General features: G+C 49.9%; 1 protein-coding gene across 2 annotated transcripts in view; it reads left to right on the plus strand.

The window, feature by feature from the left end:
* The first annotated feature begins 685 nt into the window (after positions 1-685).
* gar1 (GAR1 homolog, ribonucleoprotein) overlaps positions 686-27,402 on the plus strand; it is a 38,444-nt gene continuing 11,727 nt past the window's right edge. Inside the window, exon 1 of one of the 2 annotated variants that reach the window (XM_038792152.1) lies at positions 686-966. Coding sequence is in view for 1 of the 2 variants with exons in the window: in XM_038792151.1 (XP_038648079.1) it covers positions 1,113-1,167 (55 nt within the window). In the remaining variant the exon portion in view is untranslated. Of the gene's footprint in view, positions 967-1,045; positions 1,168-27,402 lie in introns of those variants that run through there. The other variant, XM_038792151.1, reaches the window with a different exon arrangement.

Consider the following 27,402-nt stretch of genomic DNA (forward strand, 5'->3'; position numbering starts at 1 on the left):
AGGATGTGTGATCTGGAATCCCTCCCACTTGACTCCAAGTAACCTTGTACTATAATACCATGGTTGTATTGAATGGCGGAGCAGGCTCAAGGGGTTGAATTGCCTAATCCGGCACCTAATTCTTACATACCCAGCTCTTATAATGGCCCAATGGATTGGGTAGACAAGAATGGGAAGCTTATCAGCACCTCGCTTTCATAGGCTGCATTGCTTCAGCTCCTTCAATTCCAGCATATTTTACATTCTTTAATTCATCGCTCTTGCCCATCTGCGCTTAAAGTTTCTCAACATGGGCAACCTACATACTGTGTCCCGACAACATTCCAAATTGGGAGCCCCCATTCCACATTGGGTTTGCCCCCATCCACATTGGTTTGGGAGACCCCGCCCTGCCCCGAAACTTTCCCTTGAGGATTTCTCAGTGACTTGGTGGAGATTCTTAAATAGGATGATGGGCCTTCTACTCATCCGAAGCAGCTGGCGAACGAAGTAGGCACAGCTGTAATTCCCCTCTGCTTCACGCAGAGGGAGTCCTGGTTCGCTGCTGATACAATGCATGCATTCTACCGATGGAGGGCGCACGACCGCTCTGGATAGTATTGTTGACGGCGGGGGAGCGGAGAGGACGGGCGATATTTGTAATACGGCAGGTCACAGGTCGGGGGGCGTCCAAAAACTGTCGTAAAACAGCTGTTTAAAAAAAATCTTTGCAAATCGGGAAGAAAAAGTCAGTATGAATCGAATTTCGAATCGGAGCACGTGTCCCTGAGTTGTGCAATGGCAGATATTTTAAAAATATATATATAATTATATGTTTTCTATTATAAAGGCACGGGCTTTGTAAGACGACCCAGTGAGAGAATTGTAAGCGCTTTTGCGTCTTGCAGCGGGGGTTGAGTGCACGTGGCTGGAGGAGGGGGCAGAGTGCGTGCTCCGGGCAACGTTCTGCATCTGGGCCAAGGTTGGGTGAGTGAATGGAGCCACGCGCTGTCAGTAACAAATGTAACAATGTGCTACAGGGCGACTGTAGCCACATTGCTCAGAGCTATACAGGCAGCAGGTTCTGTGCACACACTTGTCATCCCTTCAGGATCACGCTCCCCAGACAAGGCATGGATCGCTCCGCAGCCCAGACACTCTTTACCAGGAAGGCTGTCCCAGAAGCCGGTTGGACGATAAGCTGGCATTCCCTCAGTTTTTAATCTTTCCTTTTTTTTGATTACGTGCCTTAATTGTCCTCTGCAGGAATTGTTTTCGTTTTACAATCGCGGTATTTAAAGGACTGAGTTGAGGAGAGGTCGATCCCATCCCCATAAACACCCTAAACTAATCTGTTGTTGCAGTAATTCCAGTTATTTCTGGTTCAATTAAGTAAAATTGAGTTAAAGTCTATTCTGCCCCATAAAGTAACAAAGTAGTCTGCAGTCCGGTACCCGTGATGCATTGGTGGACTAATGTAGGCCTCTCTCGAAACTTTTTTTTAGTTCATTCATCGTTCTTTTCTCCTTCTTTCCACTTGGAAACCAATAATTGTATCACTATTTTCCAATTGTTCTACACTGAGTGGCAAGAACTTGAATGGCATGTTTAATCATATAGAAAATGTCCTAAAACTGCTCGATGAATGAATACTGATCTGGGAAGAAAAACTCATAAGTGTGTCAGAAAACTTGTCTGAATCAGATTTCAGTGGAAAGGGATAATGTGAGTTGAGGGTTTCATGGAAAGAGAGTTCCGGAAAGTATGACCAAAGTGTCTGAAAACCATCTTGCGGTTATGGTGAATGTAGATGTGAATAGGTCAGAAGTAAAGAAACCTGAGCGGTGGAGGTTTCTATGGCATGAAGAGATTCCAAAGTGGTTAGGGCAAAGCTGTGGACAGAGAATATACAGGATCTGAGGGAAGGGGGAAGTTGAAAATGTTGTGGCGGTGGAAGGAAATGATCTTGCTGATGGATAGAATAAGGGTTTTAAGCTTGGGTCATACTTGATACAGAAGTGTCATGGTAGCACAGTGGTTAGCACTGTTGCTTCACAACGCCAGGGTCACAGGTTTGATTCCTGCTTAGGTCACTGTGTGGATTCTGCACATTCTCCCTGTGTCTGTGTGGATTTCCTCCGGGTGCTCTGCTTTGCTCCCACAAGTCCTGAAAGACGTGCTGTTAGGTGAATTGGACATTCTGAATTCTCCCTCTGTGTACCTGAACAGATGCTGGAATGTGGTGACTCAGGGATTTTCACAGTAACTTCATTGCAGTGTTAATGTAAGCCTACTTGTGACAATGCTAAAGCTGCTTATTATAATTATGCCAAGTTCCACCTGAAAGAATAGCCAGGGAAATGGATGACATTGGCTCATTCACTGAGAATGCATTGTCAGTTCAGGGAGCTGAAGGGTTTGAGAAGCACTGGAAGGGTATGAAAACAAAATGCTCAAAACAATTCAGGCAACGTCTGTTGAGGGGAAAAAACGGGTCGCTGACTTTTTCATCTGAGCGGACTGGATGAGGAATTCCGAGATACCTTAGGAAGATTTGCTCTATGGTGACACAGTAGTCAGCACTGCTGCCTCATAGTTCCAGAGACCCGGGTTAAATTCCAGCTTTGGGTGGCTGTCTGTGGAGTTTGCCCTTTCTCTCCGTGTCTGCGTAGTTTTCCTCCGGTGCTCTGGTTTTCTCCCACAGGCCAAAGAAGTTTAGGTAAGGTGGATTGGCCCTTTAGTGACCAAAGATGTAGATGTGCAGGTTATAGGGATAGAGCGGGGAAGTGGGCCAAGGTAGGGTGCTCTTTCAGAGGGTCCGTGCAGACTCAATGGGGCGGAATGGCCTCAGTCGGCACTGTAGGAATTCTATGGTCCTATCAGTACATCCCTGTGAGATGTAGACAGTTCAACTTGGGCAGAGAGCTGGGAAGCAATGTGTTGAACAGCTTTAGAAAGGAACTGGAGATTGAGAGGGTAAAAAATAAGGAGGGTAAATAGGTCAAGTCTATTTTGAAGGTCAGAGGTACAGTCTGAGGAATGATATCGGTTATCATGAGAACTGAGTCAAGAAAGGATCAAGAAAATCGTGTCTTGTGAACTGAAGTTGGGAAATGACGAGGGTTTGCATACAAATAACGATGGAAGGGAAAATACACCATTTATTCAGCCTGTTGTGATGCCTTGTGCATAATAGTTTATTTTCCCCACGCTGTCCAAAAGCCATCTAATCTGGCAGAGGTCTAATACAAATCGAAACCGAGGCCAATTGAGGAGGGGGATGGGGGCGGGGAGAGTATTTTTCAATCCTTTTAAGAAATCCGAACCACTCCACATGCTCATTGAGGTTTTGGAGATTGAGTAGCAGCTAGCTCCACTGTGTTCCATCCGCAAGGTTTATAAAAAACATCTTTTTATTGGCATTTTCTAAATTTATGAACAGTTACATACACTGTTGGCCGTGTTTATTTACTGCATTATGCAGGAAGGTTTGTCTTGTCCTTCCCTTAATTTGCCCTATTTGCATTCTGCCGCCCTCTGCCTTACTGTGTGGTCCCTCCCACACCTTAGCCCACCCCTCCCTGCCCCCCTCTCTTCTCTCTCCCCTGCCCCCCTCTCTTCTCTCTCCCCTGCCCCCTGTGTCACCCCTGTTCCCTCCCCTTCCTCTTCCCCCTCTCCCTTTCTTTTCTTTCCCCCGTCGTCTTTGGCTGTGCTTCCGCCATGATTGTTGGGGGGGGAGGAGGGCGGGGGAAGATGGCCCCCCGGGGGGGAGAGAGGGCGGGGGAAGATGGCCTCCCCCGGGGGGGAGGGGGTGGTGTGCCCCCACTCTTGTTCCTTTTTGCGTCTTTCCATCCTTTTCTCCTCTCTTTCCCCCTACCCGCCCGCCAGGTTGCGAGTTTCTATGGTTCCCCCCCCCCTGTCTTTATTTCCTTTATGCTTTCCCCTTTCTTTCCCGTTTCCCATCTTGCTCATTATTGCTGTCCTCGAACATGTTCTGGAACAGGCCGACGAACTGCCCCCATGCATTTAGGAAGCCTTCCTCCAACCCTCGGATGGCATACTTAATCTTCTCCTGGATGGAGGAATTCCGACACATCAGCTAGCCAGTCTGCAGCTGTGGGTGGTGCTGCTGATTGACAACCGAGCAGGATTCTCCGGCGCACGATTAGGGAAACGAAAGCTAGGGCGTCGACCCTCTTTCCCTTGTGCAGCTCTGGCAGCTTCGATACCCCGAAGATTGCCGCCATTGGGCATGGCTGTCCAGAACCCAGTAAGTTTGGAACATGCCCAGAATATATGGGTGTGGTTGGCCGGGCCCCTCTGGCACTGTTCACATTTGTCCTCCACCTCTGGGAAGAACCTGCTCATTTGGGTTCTGGTCAGGTGCGCTCTCTGCACCACTCTGAACTGCATGAGGCTGAGTCTTATGCAGGAGGAGGTGGAGTTGGCCCTGCTCAGTGTCTCGCTCCAGAGTCCCCAACCCAGTTCGTCCTCCCATTTCCATCTGGTCTTGTCCAGCGGGCTCTGTCCAGTATCTGTCCATACATTTTCCCACAGAGTTCCCCCTCCTTCCTGTCCGTGGTCAGCAGGTCCTCCAATAGTGTAGTCTCCGGGGTACCCTACTGTCTCTTTGTGGAGGAAGTGTTTTATTTACAGATGTCTCATTTCCTGTCCTGTCGGTAGTTCCCGCTCCTCCATCAGTTCATCCAGTGTCGCCAGTCTGTGCCCTACGTAAAAGTCCAAAAGTGCTCCCGCCCCGTCTCCATTTCCTGAAGGTGGTGTCTAGCATGGCTGGGTGGGAATTTGTGATTGCCGCAGATGGGAGCCATGGGGGACATCTTAGTTAGCCCTAAGTGCTGCCTTGGGGCTTGATGTGTATTTTGCTGAGGAGGATGGGAGTTCTACAGTAGCCAAGGCCTGGAGGGTCATCCCCTTGCAGGATGGCCTCCTCAATATGTACTCACTCTGAGTTGGGTTAGTTTACCCATCTCCTCACTCTTTCCGCTGTTGCTGCCCAGTGATAGTACTGTCGGTTTGGTAATGCCAGGCCACCCTTGATTTTCCTCCTTTGCAGTGTCAGTTTGGGAATTCTCGGGTTCTCTCTCCCCCTCCCCTACCCACACACACGCACACACACTAATGCCATTATTAAGCTGTCTACGTTTTGGAAAAAGGCCTTTGGGATGAAGATCGGTATGGATTGTTGCACGTTTTACTGTGGTTGTAAAACGCGTTTATTGGAGTGTATTAACACGCCTCCGAGTTCGACGTGTGCTTAACACTACTAGGCTCTGTTCTATGTAATTATTTAGCTCTGGAGTCGCCAGTTGCCGTATAGACAACGTCACAAGTATTCCAAGGTCAAGTTCAAAGTAATAAAGACGATACACCGATTAGTAAAGTTCAAACGATCAATATTTATTATACAGTTATAATAAATACTCATGCACACTAAGAGACTAAGCTATAACTAAACTTTAAGTGAACAGAATACTTATCTAACAGGAACAGGCAAGGTCAGAGAACGAGGCCTTCGTCCTGGTCTTGTACTGCAGCCTTCAGCAAGCGTTCTGGTACTTGGGTGTCCAGTGGGCTTGGATCGCGTAGCGAGCGTTGAACTTACGGTTTCGGCGGCTAGTGCTCAACGGCTGGAGTCAGGATGCAAGATGTCAGTCAGAGCCGGAGCACGAGTTTAACAGACCGGGCTCTGTGGGGAATTTGCTTTTATACCCCTCTCTAATGTCCTTGCCCCCTTCTAGGCGGGCTCTACCTTTCGGTACCGATTGGAACGTTTCCAAACGGCTACCTTCGAAATCCTCCAATGCGGGGGCTTCCCTCGATGTTGGGGGGTGGTTTCGATATTCGTTACTCTGGTGCCATCCTGTCTGCTCCACCAATTAAGTGCTACATTGAGATGGAAATGTTGCCATTGTGTGTGCCTGGATCTGGGCTGCCTCATCAGAATGTTAAGCGCTTTGCCATTAACACCTTTGGCTTGGAGATCTGCACCTGGCCAGAAAACTGGTTTGCTGCTTGCAAAATGCTAATTAGTTGAGAGCAGGCTGTCTGTTCTCACTAAACAGGCTTTCCCTGCTGTCTTCCATTTTAGTTTGGCTCAGTGTCCATTTTGCGTGACCAGCATGGCTACATTCCCTCCTTGTGATCCTCACAATCATACTATTGTGAAGGATCACCTATGTACTTTGCCTTCCTTGTGTTCTGACCTCTTGCCAGTTCCTGTTCTACTCTATCTTAAACTATGGGAAGAAGAAAAAAAAATTTTAACTAACATCTCTACTTGGCCCTATGTCAAAGGGACATGCATTACTACAACTGGGAACCTCTACCTATCACTATTAACCTTAACCTTAACTTAACATTTCATCACTCTAAAATCTTAACCATTCACACCACAACATCACACTTCCCAACTCGGCAGTCGAGTATGGAACAATATAATACATGGCTGAACCTTTTATTTACAGAGTGTTGTAATCAGTGAGGGGTTGAGGGGTTTGGTGGAATCCGAAGATGGGGGATTGAACTCTATAGATGGGTGAGGTGCTGGAACGAGAGGCTCTCCTCTTCCATTTCCTCAACCTGAGGGTCTGCACTAGTATGATGAGGATTGCGATCACCAACAGTGATTCGATTATATAGGACATGGAGTACCACGTCATGAATTTAGTACACCAGGTCTGAACCTCGCTGATCAGAGCTGAGCACTGGGGGTTTGTTGTAATTGAAGCATTTACGGTGGGGGTTGTGGGGGAAACGTGTCTTGTTTCCACACATATACATATAACATTAAACAGTAATAAGTGGGCTTCCATCATTTTGCTGTTTTTCTTCTTTCTCTTCCTTCTTCCTCCGGTATTGACAATCCTGGCTTCGACCTCTGTCTCGTCCTTTGAAACCTTTGGGATCAAGCACAGTATCTGTCAATACACAGTTTAAGACCTTTACTTGTTAGTGCATCTGTCTTTCAAAACCCAATTGACCCTTTAAAATGACTGGCTAAGTCACACCCTGTGACTCCCCTCATTTTTTTTTTCAAAAAGCGAATTTAAAGACCAGCATACACCTAACAATCCTTCCTTCTGCGAGCCGTCTCGCAGGCTTTGCTGATTTACCATCCGAATGTTCCCGGATGTAAATAGCATGTGGGATGGTGGCCGAAGGGCTACCTAACGTAAAATGAAAACAAACTTTGAAACAAACATCCGAATGAGTTGCGTATGGGCCGCGACGGGTACGAGTTGGATGGGATCCCCGGGTAGGGCGTGCTGTGCCATACCCGAGCTTGGCTGACCAAGGGTTGGTTCCCAGACAGGGCGGGTCCTCAGTGCCGTTTGTCCACTGCCTGAGTAACCTGGAAAGAAAAACGGGTATGAATGTATTTACCATGACTTGCAGCCTCTATTTCGCCGAATAGAGGGGCACCTAAAAAACCAAGGGAGCCAAGATGCTCCAACTGAGGACATCACTGAAGTTCTCAGAGATATCTGCGGACAAGCTATTTGGCGTGTGGCCTTACAACTTTGGAAAAGATCTCCAATCAAACCGAAGTTCTCAAAAGTTTCGGCAGACAAACTAACGTGTATGTGAGGTGGTCACAATCTTTTCAGCTGAAAAGAAGATGTCCATCCTCCAGCTGAACAATGTGCAATCCTGAGACAAACAAACATAAAACGAAGACAAACATACGTGCAGGTTCCATCAGAAAGGACATCGTTTCCCTCAAACGATTCCTATTTTACATCATCTGGACACCTCACTTTGATTCTGCCTCTGTGAACAGGGTCACAAAGGGGTTGCCGTGTCGGGAGTCAGACACCGTGTCGTCCTGCTCTCCCGGATCCCACACCCTTGTGTGGATCAGGCATGAAACTTTGGAATTGTGTGACCGGGGGTCACTTTCATCATTGCGGACAAGTCTGTAGGAATTGTCCCTGTGCCATTGTGTAGTGTCGAGTGTGTTGTCGGGGTAGTCGGGGTCGGGTGGTGGTTCTGGATATTTGAGGTAGGTGACTTCCATGGGGTCAATGGAGTCGGGGTCGTAGTTGGTGCAGTGTGGGCTGTATGGCTGTGTGCTGTCGCTGTCTTCCGAGTCAGTGTCAGTCCTGCTGTCTCTGCTGTGGCAGCTTGTGGGCGTGTCGGGGCGTGGTCTGTTGTGGTCAGTGGGCGGAGTCGTGGGCGAGTCCGTGGATGAACTGGTCTGTGAGGGGGATGGTGGAAAAGTGTCTCTGGTGGGCGGGGTGAAGTGTTCTGCTGCATCCAGCAGGACATGGTGAGCATGGTTGGCCTGTGTTCCATATGCCTTTAACTGGTTTATATGGAACCACGCGGTCTTCCCATTAGGATACTTTATTCTGTAAACGGAGGGGCTAATTTTGTCCGAAATTGAGTAGGGACCGGAATATTTTGGAGCCAAAAAACTGCTGGGGTTATAAACAGATAACATTACCTGTTGCCCAACCTGGAATTCTGTGGTGTGTACGGTCTTATTGAAACAGGCAGTACGTTGCTGTCGGCGTTTCCCTAGCTGGACTGCGGCTGCGATCTGTGCAGACCTCACAGTCTCAACTAGATCTTTAACTGCCTTTTCATGTGTGAGGGCCGTCACTTCGGGGCTTGTCATGTCCAGTCCTAAAAGGAATTCTGTACCTTTCATAGGGCGTCCGGTCATGAGTGTATGTGGTGTGTATCCTGTAGATGTGGAGACAGTGTTCCTTATGAACATAAGTGCAAAGGGGAGCACTGAATCCCATGTGGAATTATTCTCTTGAACCATTTTCCTGAGGGTCGTTTTTAGGGTCCGATTCATGCGCTCCACAATCCCGCTGGACTGTGGATGATACGCAATATGAAAATTTTGCTTTATACCGAATATTGTCAGGACGTTCCTCATGACCCGTCCTGTAAAGTGAGATCCCTGGTCCGAATCGATACTTCGGGGTAAACCCCATCTCGTGAAGATGTGGTGGGTCAGGATCTTTGCTGCTGTGTTTGTTCGTGAGGGAAATGCCTCTACCCATTTGGTAAAGGTGTCGATGACCACCAGAACGTATCTATAGCCATTCCTACAAGGGGGCAATGGACCTATAAAATCGATCTGGAGGTTTGTCCAAGGGCCGTTAACTGGGCGAGTATGCCGAAGTTGTGCCTTCTTAGAATACCTCTCCGGGTTATTCTGAGCACAAATCAGGCAATTCTCAATGTAGTGTGTGACATCAGTCCTGAGATTAGGCCACCAACAGAGTTGCCTGAGGTGCCTCGTTGTTGCATCAATTCCCTGATGCCCGTGTCCGTCATGGAACAAGGCAATCATCTGATTCCTGTCCTGCTTCGGGACCACATAAAGTTGGTCCTTAATGATCACACCCTCATGTGTGGTCAGTGTGTGTTTAAAGTGCTCGTACGCAGGCACAAAGTTTCCCTTGAAAACCTCCCTGAGGTCTCCGTCCTGTTTCTGTGCTGCTACGAGATCTTTAACCTCTGTTTGGGAGACTTGTACTGCGCTCACAGGGGCGCTAGCTGGTCCGCTAGCTGGGGGGGTCCATAAGTGTCCTCTCCTGGAACCTGCCTTAGCCAATGCGTCGGCTTTTACATTCCCAGGGGGTGATGACCTATGGTGGCTGCGAACTTTTATAATGCCGAAGGTCCTGTCCTTCGCTTTCTCTAGGATATGCTGGAGTAAGGGGGCTGATGGAAGGGGTTTTCCGTCTGCGGAGACAAAACCTCGTGTCCTCCACAGGGGCAGAAAATCTGTTAGGCTATTGCAGACATATAAGCTGTCTGAATATATGTCTGCTGGGCTGGGGAAAGAATCGGGGTGGTCCACTATATACGCTATGGCTGCTAGCTCTGCTGCCTGCGCGCCTAAGTGACCAGGTAACTTCAGAGCTATCTCTTCGAGAGCGCGCCCCTGCGCGTCCTCTACATAGATGCCGCATCCTGTGATACGCTCACCATTTAAAACTGTGGAGGAACCGTCTACATAAATCCTCAAGGGTCCACACGTGTCTGTGGGCTGGGGGCTTTGTTTCGGGTTCCCTATCTTCCTGGGGGGTGTTTTTGCTAAAAAGGGTCCTGTGTTATGCAGGGGAGCTACAATTTCACAGTCATGGGGCTGTCCGGGGTATTGGAGGTTGTCTGCTAAATATGTGTGTGTGCGTGTCCGTTTTACTGTAATGTCCCGTCCTTGTAAAAGTAGGGTCCACCTAGCTGCCCTAATCTGGCTAACTGAACCGTCCTTCAGTCGACCGTCTAGTAGTAGCTGTGTGGGTGTGTGTTCGGTTAGAATGGTGATGGGGTTTAGTCCGGTTATGTATGAAAAGTACTGTACTGCCCAGAAGACAGCAAGGAGGTGCCTCTCACAGGCTGAAAATCCTTGTTCTACCGGGTCTAACAGTCGGGAGGCATAAGCCACTGGTCTTAGCTGCTCGTGCCGTTCCTGAAGCAACACGGCCGAGAGGGTCAGATCTGTGCTAGCTACCTCGATTGCGTACGGGGAAAGTTGGTCAGGGACTAGCAGCGCGGGTGCTGCACTAAGGGCTCGTTTTAACTCTTCCACAGCGCCTGTATGCTGCGGAAGCCATTCCCAGGGGGCTCCTTTCTTAAGGAGGTCTGAAAGTGGGGCGGCTTTTGTCGCGAATCCGTCTATGTGGTTCCGACAATAGCCAACCAGTCCTAAAAACGACCGGAGGGCTGAAACATTCTGGGGAAGGGGCAATTTGACAATCGAATCAATTCTTTTGAATTCGATCTCGCGTTTGCCGTGCGTGATGACTGATCCCAAATACATCACTTTACTTTCCAATATTTGGGCCTTTTTCGGGTTAACTTTACAGCCAATTTCAGTCAAGAGTTCCAGGAGTTCGGCCAGAAGCGAAATGTGCTCTGCCTTTGTGTCTGTCTGCAGTAGTAGGTCGTCTACATACTGTACCAGACATTCGGGTCGGGAAAATTTTTCTAATCCACTTGCCAGCTGTCGGTGGAAAATGGAGGGTGAATTGTGGAATCCTTGTGGGAGGCATGTCCACGTGTACTGCTGAGTTTTAAAAGTGAATGCGAATTTGTATTGGCACGCTTTTGCCAATGGTATGGACCAGAATCCGTTACTGATATCCAATACCGTGAAGTACTTGGCGTTGAGACCCTGCTTGAGCATGGTCTCGGGACTAGTAGCTACCGTTGGGGCTACTGCGGGGGTTACTTTGTTGAGTTCCCGATAATCGATGGTCAGACGCCATGATCCATCGGGCTTCCTCACTGGCCAAATAGGGGCATTGTTGGTGGAGGCTACCGTTCTCAGTACACCTTGGTCCAACAAGCTACCTATAACCTTTTCTATTTCCACCTCTGCTTCAAGGGGAAATCTATATTGCTTTTGCGGTCGGGGGTCCTGTCCGGTAACATGAACTTGTCCAGTCATTCTGCCACAGTCATGACGGTGACTTGCAAATGCTGTCCTGTGTTTGTTTAGTAGGGCCTTAATTTGTCGGTCGGTGTGGAGTGTCGTCAGGTCGAATGAGTACTCTCCCACTGCGCTAATCCGATTAGCGTAGTCTCCTACTGTGAGGGTGGCTGGTGCTCTGTCTGATCTAGCCATTCGCCAGACACACTGGTTCACTGGGTCGAACGACAAGCTATGAGCGTTCATAAAATCTATCCCCAGGATGTGTTCTGCCGTCCGGGGAAGATTTACTAGAACTACGGGGTGCCTTGTGCTAATGTTCCCTAGCTGGATCGCTACGGGTGCTGTGATATGTCCCTGCTGCGAGTGTCCGGTGAACCCGCTAAGTGTAATGGTGGAGGTGGTCGGCCACGTGTCTGCGTGTGCCGTGGTTGTGGAGTTAATGGTGGTGCGGGATCCTCCTGTGTCCCACAGTAACTCTTTGGGCTTCCCTTTGACTTTCGCTGTGACTACGGGCCTCCCTGATGAGTCCCATAGTGTGTCACAGACCCAAGTGGGGGAGCCCGAACACCGTCAGTTCGTCTCGTCCACATTGGTGGGTCCTGACTGTACTATCACATTGTGGATGGGTTTTGCCTTACTGCGGTTCAGAGTGCCTGTCTGCTGGCCTCTCTGAGATCGCTGGGGTGCATTGCACTCTTTTGCCCAATGCCCTAACTGTCCACAGTTATAGCATTCCTGTCCTTTCTGTTGAGGGCTGCTCTTGCCTTCATTTACCCATGCGGGCTTCTGGTGCTCTCTGACTGCTTGGATATCTGCAGCAGCCTGAGCCTCTTCTGGGGATCTAACTTTTCCTTTTGCCTGAAGCGATTGCTCCCAAGCGCGGGACAATCTTTTCAGGACCCATTTTTCGTTATGGGCCTCTTCTGAGGGGTCATAGCTATTGCAAGCGCTCTGTCCTGCTTCTGTTGCGTGTGAGATAATTGTGCGCGTCCACTTAACCATGTTTTCGCGGGTTAAATGCGCTCTATCTAACTGTCCGAAAACTGCGCTGAAATGAATCCACAGCCTTCCTGCGAATGCTGTGGGGTGTTCGGATCTTTTCTGCCTGCACTTATTCAATCCTTCTACGGGGTCACCTCTATTGTACCCGATGGCATCTAAAATGGCGGTGTGCATCTCCTCTAGGCTGCCTCCTGCCACGTTCTGTGGGTCGGGGAGGGCTGCTACTACACTTTGGTCTAAACTCAGCACGGTGAGCTTAACCTGCTCTCTCTCATCCAGGCCGTACATGGTAGCCTGCTGTTTTACTTTAGCGAAAAACTGGTGGGGGTCTGCGGTGGGGAGGAACGGAGTGATCTTTTCACACGCGTCCCTTAGCTGGGTTACTGTTAAAGGGGTGGTGTAGGTTATGTCTGGGGCGCCTTCTGATTCGGCTTTTCTCTGCGTGGTTACGGGATTCATGGGTGCGGTTATGGTCTGAGCTGTGGGGGGTTGGGGTGCCTGTCGTTTCTGCTGAGCTGCGGGCGCACATGTTCCCTGAACATAACGCTGCGCTGTCTCGCTTAATTCCTGCCAATCTGGGGCATTTTCCCCATCTAACTGTGCTCCAAAGGTGCTTTGGAAGCCATTCTGCACCGAAAGCAGAGATTGCAGTTCCGCAATCTGTTTCCTGCATTTCGCGTGGTCAACTGTGCTTTGTCTTTGTTCGGTCGTTGCAGCATGGAGTGCTCTCAAAGCTGCTTTGAGATCAGAACATTGCCTCTGCAATACCTCCACCTGCTTTTCCGATTCCTGTCTTATCAGAACGGCACGTTGCACGTCCTGATAGGCTTTCTCATACTGGGTCTGGGAACTGTTCAGATGAGCTAGACAAGACTGGTGAGCCCTCTTGGCATCATCCACCTCTCTATCCTTCTCTGCCAACTTCCCTTTTAATTCCAGGTTTTCTTTCTCGATGTCCCTGACATCGACCTTACTCATCCTATTCCTCTCTTCTAAATCTGTCCGGAGCGTCCTGATGACCTCCTCTGCGCCTCGCAACTGTGCCAAACAGGACACAATCGCCATCGGCTTGCGTGCTTTACCTAGATTCTTTTTGTGTATTTGAGAGAGGTTCTCCCACCAAGTATGACCTATACTCCCGGGACCTGTCTCCTCATTTGCACAAAACTCTTTCCAAAGGGGCCATCCCTTTCCCTGCAAATATTTGCGGAGTTCCAGCTCCCACGTGGGACACTGGCCTACTCTGCTACTGCTGCTGGTCGCTGCGACCACAAACTTTGCTGGATCCATCAGACGTTCCATTGCCTGCATGGCCATTTCCTCTGACTCTCTTTGTATAATTTGGAACAGGGGGTTGTTGGGGTGGTGTTTCGAGAAACGGGTACGGCTTACGCTATTTTCCGATCACAAAACTACCGAAAGTTTGTCGCAACAAAAAGCTTTCAGTTTTACCTTACAGCCCTGTTAGTACGCATGCACTAAACACACTTCCGAATTACGCTTATTATTTTGAACACCTTGAATACTCGTGATTTTCTTTACTTTCTTACTTTCTCTGTAATTTGGAGTTCTAATTCAAATTTCAGGGTCCTGGACGGTGTGGGGTTTCCACTTACAACCGTGTCCCGGCGGAGTCGCCACTAAATGTTGCACGTTTTACTGTGGTTGTAAAACGCGTTTATTGGAGTGTATTAACACGCCTCCGAGTTCGACGTGTGCTTAACACTACTAGGCTCTGTTCTATGTAATTATTTAGCTCTGGAGTCGCCAGTTGCCGTATAGACAACGTCACAAGTATTCCAAGGTCAAGTTCAAAGTAATAAAGACGATACACCGATTAGTAAAGTTCAAACGATCAATATTTATTATACAGTTATAATAAATACTCATGCACACTAAGAGACTAAGCTATAACTAAACTTTAAGTGAACAGAATACTTATCTAACAGGAACAGGCAAGGTCAGAGAACGAGGCCTTCGTCCTGGTCTTGTACTGCAGCCTTCAGCAAGCGTTCTGGTACTTGGGAGTCTAGTGGGCTTGGATCGCGTAGCGAGCGTTGAACTTACGGTTTCGGCGGCTGGTGCTCAACGGCTGGAGTCAGGATGCAAGATGTCAGTCAGAGCCGGAGCACGAGTTTAACAGACTGGGCTCTGTGGGGAATTTGCTTTTATACCCCTCTCTAATGTCCTTGCCCCCTTCTAGGCGGGCTCTACCTTTCGGTACCGATTGGAACGTTTCCAAACGGCTACCTTCGAAATCCTCCAATGCGGGGGCTTCCCTCGATGTTGGGGGTTGGTTTCGATATTCGTTACTCTGGTGCCATCCTGTCTGCTCCACCAATTAAGTGCTACATTGAGATGGAAATGTTGCCATTGTGTGTGCCTGGATCTGGGCTGCCTCATCAGAATGTTAAGCGCTTTGCCATTAACACCTTTGGCTTGGAGATCTGCACCTGGCCAGAAAACTGGTTTGCTGCTTGCAAAATGCTAATTAGTTGAGAGCAGGCTGTCTGTTCTCACTAAACAGGCTTTCCCTGCTGTCTTCCATTTTAGTTTGGCTCAGTGTCCATTTTGCGTGGCCAGCATGGCTACAGGATCTAAACAGGAAGAGGACCCTTGGCAGTAAGCACATCTTGATCGTCTGAACCCTCTCCTGCAGGGAGAGTGGGAGTGAGCCCCACCTCTGTAGGTCCTTTTTTACTTCTCCACGAGACTGGTCAGATTCTACTTGTGGATCCATGTCCAGTCGTGTGCTATCTGGATCCCCAGGTAGTGGAATTTGTTCTGGGCCATTTTAAACGGGAGCGCCTGCCAGCTCAGCCCCTCCCAAGTTTGGGTTCAATGGGAATGCCTCACTTTTGCCCAGATTAAGTTTGTAACCTCAGAAGGTTCCAAACTCTTTCAGGATCTGCATAATTGCCTTCAGTCCTTCCTGCGGCTTCGAGACATGGGAGAAGGACGGTAGCATAGTGGTTAGCACAGTTGCTTCAAAGCTCCAGGTTCGATTCCCGGCTTGGTTCACTGTCTGTGCGGAGTCTGCACGTTCTCCCCGTGTCTGCTTGGGTTTCCTCCGGGTGTCCCGCTCCTAGCCCAAACCGTTCCAGTACCTCGAGGAGGTAGTTCCATTTGACTCTCTGAAAGGCCATTTCTGCGTCCAGGGAGACGATCACCTCTGGTGTTCTCTCCCCGGGGGATGTCGTTATTACATTCAGCAGCCTCCTGATGTTCGCGGTGAGTTGCCTACCCTTGACAAAGCCCGTTTTGTCCTGTGACCACCTCTGGTACACAACCCTCCAGCCTTTTGGCCAGGACCTTTGCGAGTATTTTCATGTATACATTCAGTAGCGAAATGGGTCTATATGATTCGCATTCTGTCGGGTCTTTATCCTTTTTGGGTATGTGAGATTGTGGCCTGCGCTAGCGCAGAAGGCAGAGTGCCCCTTGCCAGCGAGTCCGAGACCATGTCTCTTAGGTGTGGAGCCAGGGCTTGCACACATATTTTTTTATAGAGGTCTGCTGGGAACCCGAGGGGGGGGGAGGTGTACAGTCCTCGGTAGAAGGTGTCGAATGCCTGATTGACCTCTTTTGGGTCTGCTGTCAGTCTGCCTCTGCTATTCTTTACCTGCGCTAGTTCCTTCGTGGCTGCGTGCTTTCTCAGCTGGTAAGCCAGTAGGCGGCCAGCCTTGCCCCCCATGTTCATAGAAGGATGCCCCGTGTCTGGCGGATTTGGTATAGTGCCTTCCTGATCGATAGCAGGTTAAAGTCCATTTGAAGCTTTTTCCTCTCCGCCAGCAGCTCTACGGTCAGGGGCTTGGAGTGCTTTCTGTCGACCTCCAAAATGGAGTCGACCAGCTGCTGCCTGACCGCCCTCTCCCTGTCTCTATATGCCTTGTAGGCTATAATCTCTCCTCTAATCACGGCCTTCAGTGCCTCCCAAAACGTGGAGGGTGAGACCTCCCCCGTCTTGGTCGTTACTAACGTGATCGCCTGTGGCCCGAGATGTTTTTTGGCAGATGGCCAGGATGTCCGCGGGTCGCTACCCACGGCCCATCTCCAACCATACGTCCATGTAATGTGGAGCGTGGTCGGAGATGATGATCGCGGAGTATTCCGCTCCTTTGATCCCTGGAAGCACCGATTTTCCCCACTGCAAAGAAGTCGATACGAGTGTACACCTTGTGCACTTGCAAAAACAACGAAAACTCATTTTCTCCTGGGTGTAGGAACCTCCATAGGTCCACTGCCCCCATCTGCTCCATGAATATTCCAATTCCCTCGCCATGCCAGTCTTTTTCCAAACTCTGGGGTATGATCGATCGGTCAGTGGGTCCTGTATGCAATTCAAGTTGTCCTCCCTAATCAGTGGGAGTGTGTCAATGTCGTGAATTTCTGCCGTGGTCTTTTTTATAAATGCTGTGTCGTTTCAGTTGGGAGCATACCCGTTTACCAGTACGACCGGTGCCCCTTCCAGGACGCCGCTGACCATGACGTACCGTTCCTTCTGGGCCCGTAACCGTCTTGGTCTTCGTAAACCTCGTGCTCTTGCTGATCAGCATGGCTAGCCCTCGTCCCGTAACATGATTAGTACGTCTGTCCCACCCAGCCCTTCCTTACCCACAGTCGGTCCTTCTCCCTCAAGTGTGTCTCTAGGTAGATTATGTCAGCCTTCAGGCTTCTTAGGTGGGCGAAGGCTCTGGATCTTTTCACCGGACCGTTAAGTCTCCGTACCTTCCAGGCAACAATCCTGGAGGGTTGGTTCTGACCCCTCCCTCACCCCCACCCCCCCCCACCCATCCTGTGGGATCACCCATACCTGCGCGGTGGACGCGCCTCTGCACTTCGGGGTTTCCCTTTGTAAGGGGGCCGTCCAAAATGGCCATGGTCGCCGTTCACGCCATGACGTTGGGCCCCTGCGCTCCGGGGTTTCCCTTCTCCCAGGGGGCACCCAACATAGCTGCCAACTGTGTGTATGCCATGGTTGAGCCCCTGTGCTCCAGAATCTCCCTTTGCCCAGAGACTGTACTGGGTGGATGCTTGCAGCGATTCCTTGTTCTGAGTCCTTGGTTGTGGTACTTTGTAGCCCTATTGCTGTTCCTTTTCTAGCTTTGTTCGTCCCTTTGTCTCCCCCCCCCCCCCCGGTCCCTCCATTCCTGTGCCCCCACCAGTCCCTCCCTTTTTCCCCCTCTCCTGTATATCCCTCCTTTGTCCCTCTTTCCCCTGTTTCTATCCCAGTTTGCTGTCCTGCCTCTGTTAAGTGGTTCCCCCCCTCTCTGCCTGGCGCCTTCCCCCCCCTGTTAGGGGCGCGCTGCAGCCCTGCTTTGTTGCATGTCCCCGGTGCTAGCTGCTAACTTTCTTGCTAGTGCGGTGACCCCCCCACCACCCCCTCGGGAGTAACTGTCTCGCTTCTCCCTTGCCAAGACTGCGTTTTTCTGCCCCCTTTTCCACCATCCTACCGTGCGCTTCCCTCGCTTGCGCTCCCTTCTCCGCGACTCTCGTTCCCTCGTGCTGGGGCCAGGTCTACCCCTCCTATGGCAGTCCCACGGGTAGTGATTTGCTTTTTTTTTCAGGGTGCGCTCGCTGGGGTGGGGGGCGTGGGGGCCTGCTCCCCCCCCCTCTGTCGGCGTGTTGTTGCCCCTCGCCAGGGGCCCCGTATTTCTACTCTCGCTGTTGGTTTTCCGGCCCGTGTTACTTGTTTGCTTCGAAGAAATACTCTCTTCCTTGGTATGTGCAGAGTTTCGCTTGGTACAGCATACCAAAACACACATTGTTCTTGTGAAGAGCTGCTTTCGCTCGATTGAATTCGGCCCGTCTCCTGGCGAGATCTGCCTCAATGTCCTCGTAAGTTCTAATGGAGTGTCCTTCCCATTTGCAAGTTCTGTTTTGCTTGGCACAGCGCAGGATTGTTTCCCTGTCTTGGTACCGGTGCAGTTTAGCTATAACTGCCCCTGGGTGGTCACCTGCCCTGGGCTTCGGATGCAGCGACTGGTATGCTCTGTCCATTTCTTTTTATTAAAAATGTTTTTCTCCATTTTCACATTTTCCTCCAAAATTCCCACCCTGCCCCCCAAACAGTAAATGGTAACAAATACAAAGTCAATCCCCTTAACAATAACAACGATCCCATCCTCCCACCACCCCAAACAACGGCCCACCTGTCAATATATGCATCCAATAAAACAAACCCTCCCATGGTGGAAACAAAAAAAAGAAAGGAGTCCGGGACCACCCATGGACACCCTAGTGTCCACTCCTCTCTTTCCCCCCCCCCCTACCGGCCCCTGGTCACCCTAGAATCCACCCCCCACCCCAACTCAACGCCGTCCAACCTCCGAAAGAGTACGGTATGTGATACCCAAGAGTTGTAAACCCCCCCCCCCCCCCCCCAACTTCTTCTGCCCACTGCCTCATGTAAAACTCCTTCCCCCGACCTCTGTTCCTTCCCCCCCAACTTTCCATTCCGGCTAGATCACTCAGACCCTGTTCTGCCAGGCTCCGATGGCCGCAGCCCCTCACTCCCGTTCACTGGCCGGTTTAAACCGGCCAGCGTGGAGGCCCCTTCCCGGGTCCCTTGCCCGGCCCAAGGAAAGCCCAGAAATCCCCTTTTAGCACGCACACCCCGCATATCCACCTACACCCCAAAAGAGCCCTCGCTTCGAGTGCAAATCCCATCACTTCCCTTGTCCAAATATATACACCATTGGCTCCTTTAGCCCATACACCCGGACGCAGTGAAACAAAAAAAAGACGAGACAAAAAAGAAGAAAATACAGTCCTGAGGTTACATCGGCACATGGCCATTTCTCAGTTCTGCCGCAGTCCTTCTGCCTTCGCAAACTCCTCCGTTGCTTCCGCCGTTCCAAAATAAAAGTCCTTGAGCTTTTAAGTCACCCTCAGCTTCGCTGGATATACAATGCCGCACTGCACCTTGCTGACGTACAGTGCCCTCTTCACCCAGTTGAAAACAGCCCGCCTCCACGCCAGCTCCAGCCCACTGCACCACCCGCTTCTGCTTGGCCCAGCACAGGACCTTCTCTTTCACACAGTACCTACGGAAGCACAAAGTCACTACTCTTGGTGGCTCACCCGCCTTTGGTACAGGCCTCCCCGACCAATGAGCCCGATCCAGTTCATATCGGGATCCTCCCCCTGCCCCAATAGTTTCGCCAACATAGCGGTGATGCACTAACAATTGCACACACAAACACAAAACGGTACAAAAGAGGCTTTATTACCGTGAGATGTTATTCCCTCAAGTGGAGCTGTAAAATGGCAGCTCAGGAGACCTCATGGATATTTATACTGCTCCCTGTGGGCGGAGCTAGCCGGCAGGGGCTTACCGACAAACTATGCAAGGGTTTACCGACAAACCTGTAATAGCAGGAACTATTGTACATCCACTAATAGAGGCACACACATACATATATACAGTGGTATTACCACAAGCGGCAAAATACTCCGTCAGCCTCGGCCCTTCCAACTCCTTCGGGCAACCCCACAATCCTCATATTCTGTCGCCTGGACCTGTTTTCCAGGTCTTCCAATTTTCTTTGCAGATCCTTGTTCACCTCCATCACCTTCCACATCTCCTTCCCCATCGAGGTAAGTTGATCACTTTGCTGCAACACCGTCTCCTCCACTTCCTTCAGCACCTCCGCCATTGCATTCGTGACCGCCGTCGTCACCGGGGAAATCGCCTCCTCCACCAGCACACTCAAAACCTCCCTCATCTCCTTCCTCATCGCCTCCAGGTGTTTTGTAAACTGCCTTTCGAATTCTGCAGCCATTTCCGTAGTTATTTCTTCAGCCTTCAGCAATGCGGCCTCCCCTGGTGTTCCAGCATCCTTTTTCCGTGGTGACCCCGTGGTGACCTCTCCACTCCCCGACGGGCCCTCAGCTGTTCTTTTACCGGCCGTTTTCTTGCTGATCCTGGACATCTTCTACTATTCCTCCGCCGTGCCTTCTCCCTGCCTTTGACACCTCCCGTGGACCCTGGGACCGGGCTTAAAGCCCCGAAAATACTGTCCCTGATCGGGATCCCGCCGTTGCGTGGCCGCCTTCCGCCCGCCATCACCGGAAGTCCGTGCTCTGTTCATTTCTGGTGGTATGGGGAAAGTTTCCCTCCCCAGCATCTTGGCCACATAGGCTTTGGGGTTTCTACCCTCGATCCCCTCTGGTAGGCCCACTATCCTGACATTTTGTCGTCTTGAACGGTTTTCCTGATCGTCCACCCTGCCCTTCAGGCTCTCCTGCCCAGTCTCGCCACCTCTTTCTCCAGGGCCGTGATCCGGTCGCTCATGTCAGTCACGGCTTTTTCCAACTCCTTAATGGTCGCCTCTTGGGCTTGCAGTTTCTTCTCTGTTCTGCCCAGGGTGAGCAGAACCTCCGCCAGGGCCTTGGCCATTGCTGCCTGTATTGCAGCCTCTATGTCTGCCCTAGCCTCTGTCTTGTTTTCCTGCTGATGTTCCCGCAGCGCCTCGGCAAAGGCTGCCTTCCAGTTCCCCTCTGGCCCGGGGGGGGGGGGGGGAATACTCCTGTCTGACCAATTCTTTTTGTTGTGGCGAGGCTTCCGTTCCCCCGCTTTGTGCGCTGATTAGCTCGTCTGAACGGGCTCGTGTATTGCCCCGTTTGCTTTTGGTGCCCTTTCTCCCTCTGCTTTGGCTTCCTTCTGGCATTTCTCTTCCCACCCCCCTTCTACAAAGACTCTTTCCAGGTAAGTTTTTTTTTCAAGAAGTGGAAAAAAAAAGAAGAAATTGTCTCTCCCTTTAAAAGTTTTCTTTTCAAAGTTTTTTTTTGGAAAAAGGGGAAGTTCTTTTCTTTTTCTCCTCCTCACTCACCCTGGGTCGAGAGAGACAGAGGCCTCTGGTCGGGCCGGGAGTCCCCCTTTGTTCCACCGTCTGCCTCGTAGTGGTTGTCGCCGGGGGGGGCGGGGGCTGTCGGGGAGGTGGTCGCAGGTTGTTCCTGCTGGCTCGGTTCCCGCTTCGGTGCCACTTCTCATCGACCGCCCACGTTCTGCTGTGCGGGGGGGTGGGGCTATTTCGGGCTGGCTCGCAGGGGCGGGGGAGGTTGTTTGCAGGTCATTGCTGCTGGCTCGGTCCCTGCTTCGGTGCCGCTTCTCCCCGGCCGCCCACGTACTGCTGTGCGGGGGGGGGGGGGGGGGGGGGGGGGGGGGGAGGTGGCTTGGTCGGGCCGGCTCGCAGGCCTGCGCTCTGATGCACTAGCTCCGTGCGGGGGTGGGGCGCGACTCTCCCCGGCCGCTTCCAAGTCTCCGGCTCCTCTCGCACACCTTTCCCTCCTTTCCTCCCACGGGCCCCAGCTTACCGGTCTGGTCCCTTGCGGCCTCTTCTCTTTTTCCCCTGCTCGTACCCCTGGGTGAGCGCTGCGTGGGTCCTTTCTTTTATTTTTCTCCTCCTTTTTTTTTTTAAGTGCACAAAATATAAAAACCAGGGTTATGAAGAGGAAACCCCCCCCAGGACATAACAAGCAGAAAAAAACAAAAAACAAGAAAAGCAAGAGGAAAAAGAAAACCTTGAGAACATAGATCTGTTGAGAATTTTATGAATGGTACATTTACCGATGTGGAAACCCTGCCGATCAGCGTTTGCTGGCAGAGAAGGAATGGGTGAAAGCCAGGGAGGCCAGGAAAACCGAACAAGTAGCGCAGTCGTCACTGGTGTCAAATGATTTTCAGTTTCAATACTGGTGCGAGTGATGCTTATGTGGGACTGAGCCAAGCCTCAGCGGTACACCAGGATCTGGGGTGTCAGTTGGCTGCTGTAGAGCACTTTTGGTGGGGGCGGGCGGGGGAAACAGCAAGTGTCATTGTCATAATGGGAACAAACAGCATAGGTAGACGAAGGATGAGGTCCTGCAGGCATATTTTAGAGAGCAAGGGAAAAGATTAAGAAGCAGCATCTCAAATATTGAAATCTCTGACTACTCCTGGTGCCATGCGCTAATCAGTATAGAAATAGGAGGGTGGAGCAGATGAAGCTGTGGGTGAAGAGATCGTCCAGGAGGGTGGACTTTAGATTCCTGGACTTTGAGACTGGTTGCTGGGGAGATGGGACCTGTACAGGCTGGGTGGGTGGCACCTGAACAGTACTGGGACCAATTTCCTTGTTTGATAGTTTTATTGGCGAGGGTTTAAATTACATTGGAAGGAGAGGTGGGAACACCAGGAGGTAATAATAGAGAGGAAAACAAGATGCATAAAAAGTTAGGAGAGGCAGCTAGCACTAGAGTAAGAAATAGTAAGGTATTAAGAGGGGTAAGTAGCGTTGCAATAACGTCTAAATTAGGATTGCCGTGCATAATACTAGTGAGCTACAGGCACAGGCAGCCATGTGAGAGCATGATGTTTTGGCAGTTACGGAGACCTGACTCAAAAATGGGCAGGACTGGGTACTAAATATTCCTGGATTCAAGGTATTCCAAGGAAAGTAGGAACAAAGATCGCAGGGGAGATGGTGATTTTAATTAAGACTATTACAGTGCAGGAGAGAAAGGATGCCCTGGAGGGATCAAAGGCCGAATCTGTTTTTGGGTGGAGCTAAGAAATAGTAGACATACCATTATACTGTGTATTCTATAGGCCACCAACTAGTGGGAAAGATATGTAGGAATACATTTGCAATGACATTGCAGAGTGGTGAAAAAATAGAGTCGTAAAATGGTGTACTTTAATTATTCTGATATGAATGGGATAGTAATCGTGTAAAGAGCGGAGAGGTAGAAGAGTTTCTAAACTGCGTCCACGATGAATTTTCTGCAACCTATGTTTCCAATCCGTGTGTGCGTGGGTTTCCTCCGGGTGCTCCGGTTTCCTCCCACAGTCCAAAGATGTGCAGGTTAGGTGGATTGGCCATGCCAAATTGCCCTGGGTGTCCAAAAAAGGTTAGGTGGGGTTACGGGGATAGGTGGAGGTGTGGGGATAGGGTGGAGGTATGGGCTTAGGTAGGGTGCTCTTTCTGAGGGCCGGTGCAATCTTGATCGGCTGAATGGCCTCCTTCTGCACTAAGTTCTATGATCCAGTGAAGACTTTTGAATCTGGTTCTGGGGAATGAGGTGGGCAAGTGAATTAAGTGTCAGGGGGTGAACATTTAAGGGATGGTGAATCTTGGCATCACATGGTTTAGGTTAGTAATGGGAAAGACAGAGCATGCATACAATCCCTACAGTGCAGGAGGCCATTTGGCCCATTGAGTCTTCACCAACCCTATACCTGTAACCCCACCTAACCTGCACTAACCCTTGGACACTAAGGGTCAATTTATCACGCAGACACTGGGAGAATGTGCAAACTCCACACAGTCACCGGAGGCCGAATGGAACCCAGGTCCCTGGTGCTGTATGGCAGCAGTGATAACCTCTGTGCTGTCCTTAATCCAGAGTAACAATAATCTATTGGGGGAGAGCTTAATTTCAGTGGTGGGATACCGAAGCTGGCTGAAGTAAATTGCAATCTAAAGGATTGGCAGCCAGAACTGTAATGGAAGAAGGAGATAATTCAGGTGTAGTTGTGGTATATTTCTCGGAGGGGAACGGTAGGACAAATAACCATGAGAGGCGAAGAAGAAAAGGTATGTCAAGATGTTAGTTTGATAATAAAAATGAGAACCAGACTGAATGTACAAAATTTAGAGGTGAAGTGAAAACACAAATGAGAAGCATCGAGAGTGTGAAAAGAAACTGGCAGTTAATATAAAAAGGAATCCAAAATCAATTTAATGGCAAATAAATGGGCAACGGGTTGTGAACGGAGGAGCAGGGCCTTAATGGACCAAAAAGGTTTACACATGGAGACGGGGACCATGGATGAGGTACTGAGTGACTACTTTGTATTTACCGAGGGGGAAGATGCTGCTGAAGTCATGGTGCAAGAGAAGTAATTGAGACACTGGGTGAGCTGAAAATTGGTATAGGATAGTCTGGCTGTACTAAACTGATTAGGATTTAGTACAAGCTCCAGGCTGGCTGAGATGCTTTGGAGAGTACTGAGCAAAGTAAGGGTGGAAACTAGAGAGGCACTCTCTAATTTTCCAATCCTGTTTAGAGGACTGGAGAGTTGCAATGCTACATCTTTGTTCAAAAAAGAGTGTAATTCTACAGGCCGATCTGTTTAACTTTGATGTTGGGAAAGTTTTTCCCAACGATAATCTGGGACAAAATAGTTGCTTGGACAAATGTGGATTGTTTAAGGCAAGCCAAATTTACAGATTGTTCCCCTAACAACCATATCTGGATCATTAATGGAAATAATAAACTGTAACAATCCTCGCTCTGATCCCTGTACTAACGACCTGCCTCCAGATCAAAATCCCCCTACAACTTTCTCCTTGGGGCCTTCCAGCCAGTTCTTGCTCAAAGTGCAGAAGACTTTTGTGAATACTTGAAGCTTTGATCTTGTCGAGAACCGCCTTATACTTGATGTAGGTTTACCTCAGTTGCAATATTGGACTTCATCAAACAATATCAATACTGCGAGAATTGTTTTCATTTGCGATGGATTATCTGAAAAGGTGGTGGAAGCAGATTTAATAGCCTTCAAAAGAGAATTGGGTAAATACTTGAAAGTACAAATTTGCAGGGCTATGATAAAGGGTAGAGATTTGAGCCATCTAATTAGCCCTCTGAGCAATAACAACGGACCAAAAGAAGCAAAACGTCGCAGCACAGTCATGTCAATTGGCTCTGATATGTAATTCTCTGTCTAAATAATCATATAGCATCCCAATGATTCCCTCAAGAATATTTGTTATTCCCGCTATTCAGTGGCCTCCTTCCAGTCTAAAGAAACAACCCGAGCTTCTAACACGCTGATGAAATACAGGCCGGTGTTGACACTCCTCTCTCGAGATTCACAGGTGGATATCATCTGGATTGGCTGTCCTGACTTTTATAATGTGCTGAATTTTATCTGAAACATTCCTAATATTGGCTAGAATATTTTGGCTGTCCTACCTATTTATTTTATCTGGATGCTGAATAAACTGAAATGGTGGGTATCATGATTAGCATGGGGCTGAAGGCATAATCTACTTTGAGGCCAGGGGAAAGAGACATGGGCCTGAAATTTCAGGATAGCGAGCGCTCAAAGTCTGTCATCCAAAGAGTCGGTGGGGATCACATCTAGTGAGCATTGATTGGCAGCAGGCGGAACTTCTAACTGCACTTGGAAGGAACTCCTATCTTGGAGAGCTATCGGCCTATCCTGGCACAGCGCTGCAGTGGTCAGAAGATGTCCTGCAATGCCGTGCCTGAGACCAAGTCCTGGAACTGCATTGACGGAAAGTATTGGGGTCACAAGGGGGGTGATCACGCTGTCAGTGGATGGGCGGTGTGGAGTTCTCCGGTCTTAAGAGGGGAGGGTACCCCAGTCTGAATGGACCTTCCAATCGAGGCACTTTAAGATCATCGAGACTGGGTGAGAAATAATAGGGAGATGGGTGGATTTTCTGTCCGATGCCCTGTCCGCCCGACAGTAAAATCTCGTCTGGCTCAGGTTGGATCCAGAGGGAATCCTGTTGCTGCTATTTTTTTTTTAATGTTTTATTGGGTTTTTGAATAAAATATATTTACCGTTATGTACACAGAATAAGAAATATATATCATTCATAAAGAGAAGGGCTCAGCCAAACATATACAAAAAAAAAAGTTATAATAAAAAATAAAATAGACTAACTGGTAGGGTATTGTGCACCAGCTCAAAGGCAGCAACTCTGTATAACTGGCAAAATTATTTACAACACATAAGTATGCAACTGTTTGTGGGGAGACTGGGGAGGTAAATATACATTTGGGTGCCGGAGAAACAATTACAGTGGGCATCACTCGAATGGGTTTGGTGTTGTCACTTGCTTCTAAATGGATCTCGCTGCCGTTGTTGCCTCGCGCTCACCTCCATTTCAGCCGTTCCTCCCGTCTTTCGCCTGTATTCTCCTTGTTCTCTGTTCCTGGAGATGCCAAGTTTGCTATCATGTGCCGTGCCCTCCTTCCGGCTGTCATTCCTCCTCCCCCCCCTCCCCCCCAACCTCCCTGGTTCTCCCCTCTTGTCCTCTCTTATTCCCTGTCCCTTCCCCCGGCCCTGTGGTTTGCCTTTTCTTTCCTCTTGGGTTTAGCTGTCTCTCTTTTCCCCCCCACCCCAAGCCCTCTCCCGGTCTATCTCTCCCTCTTGTGCTTTGACTACTTTCCCCTGACTCTTGGCTACCTGGCTATTCTCCTGCTTGTTCGTTGGCTTCAAACAGGTCCCGGACAAATTGTGTGACTGGCTCCCACGTTCTGTGGAAGCCGTTGTCTGACCCTCAGGTGGCGAATTTGATTTTCTCCATTTGGAGAGATTCTGAGAGGTCGGACAGCCAGTCTACAGCTTTGGGTGATGCTGCTGACCGCCAGCCGAACAGGATTCTACGGTGGGCAATCGGGGAGGCAAAGGTGTCCGCCCTCCTCCCCAGGAATAGGTCTGGCTGGTCTGAAACCCCGAAGACCGCCACTTTCAGGCATGGCTCCACCCTCATCCCCACCACTTTGGACATTGCCTCGCAGAAGGCTGTTCAGTATCCCGCAAGTCTGGGGCAAGACCAGAACATGTGGACGTGGTTGGCCGGCCTCCTTGGCACTGTTCACATCTATTCTCCACCTCTGGGAAGAACCTACTCATTTGGGTTCTTGTTAAGTGGGCTCTATGTACCAGTTTTAACTGCGTCAGGCTGAGCCTTGTGCACGTGGAGGTGGTGTTGATCCTGTGTAGTGATTCGCTCCAGAGTCCCCACCCTATTTCAGTCCCCAGGTCGTCCTCCCATTTCTTTCTTGTTGCATCCAGTACGGTGTCGGCCCTTGCTACCAGTAGGTCATACATGTCGCTACAATTCCCTTTATCTAGTATGCTTGCATCCAGTAACTCTTCCAGTAATGTCTGTCATGGCGGTTGTAGGTACATCCTAGTCTCCTTTCGCAGGAAGTTGTAGATACCTTGGCTCGTTCCCCCTGGCTAGCTGGAATTT

The sequence above is a fragment of the Scyliorhinus canicula genome, chromosome 3 (assembly GCF_902713615.1).
Source record: "Scyliorhinus canicula chromosome 3, sScyCan1.1, whole genome shotgun sequence".
NCBI lineage: Eukaryota > Metazoa > Chordata > Chondrichthyes > Carcharhiniformes > Scyliorhinidae > Scyliorhinus > Scyliorhinus canicula.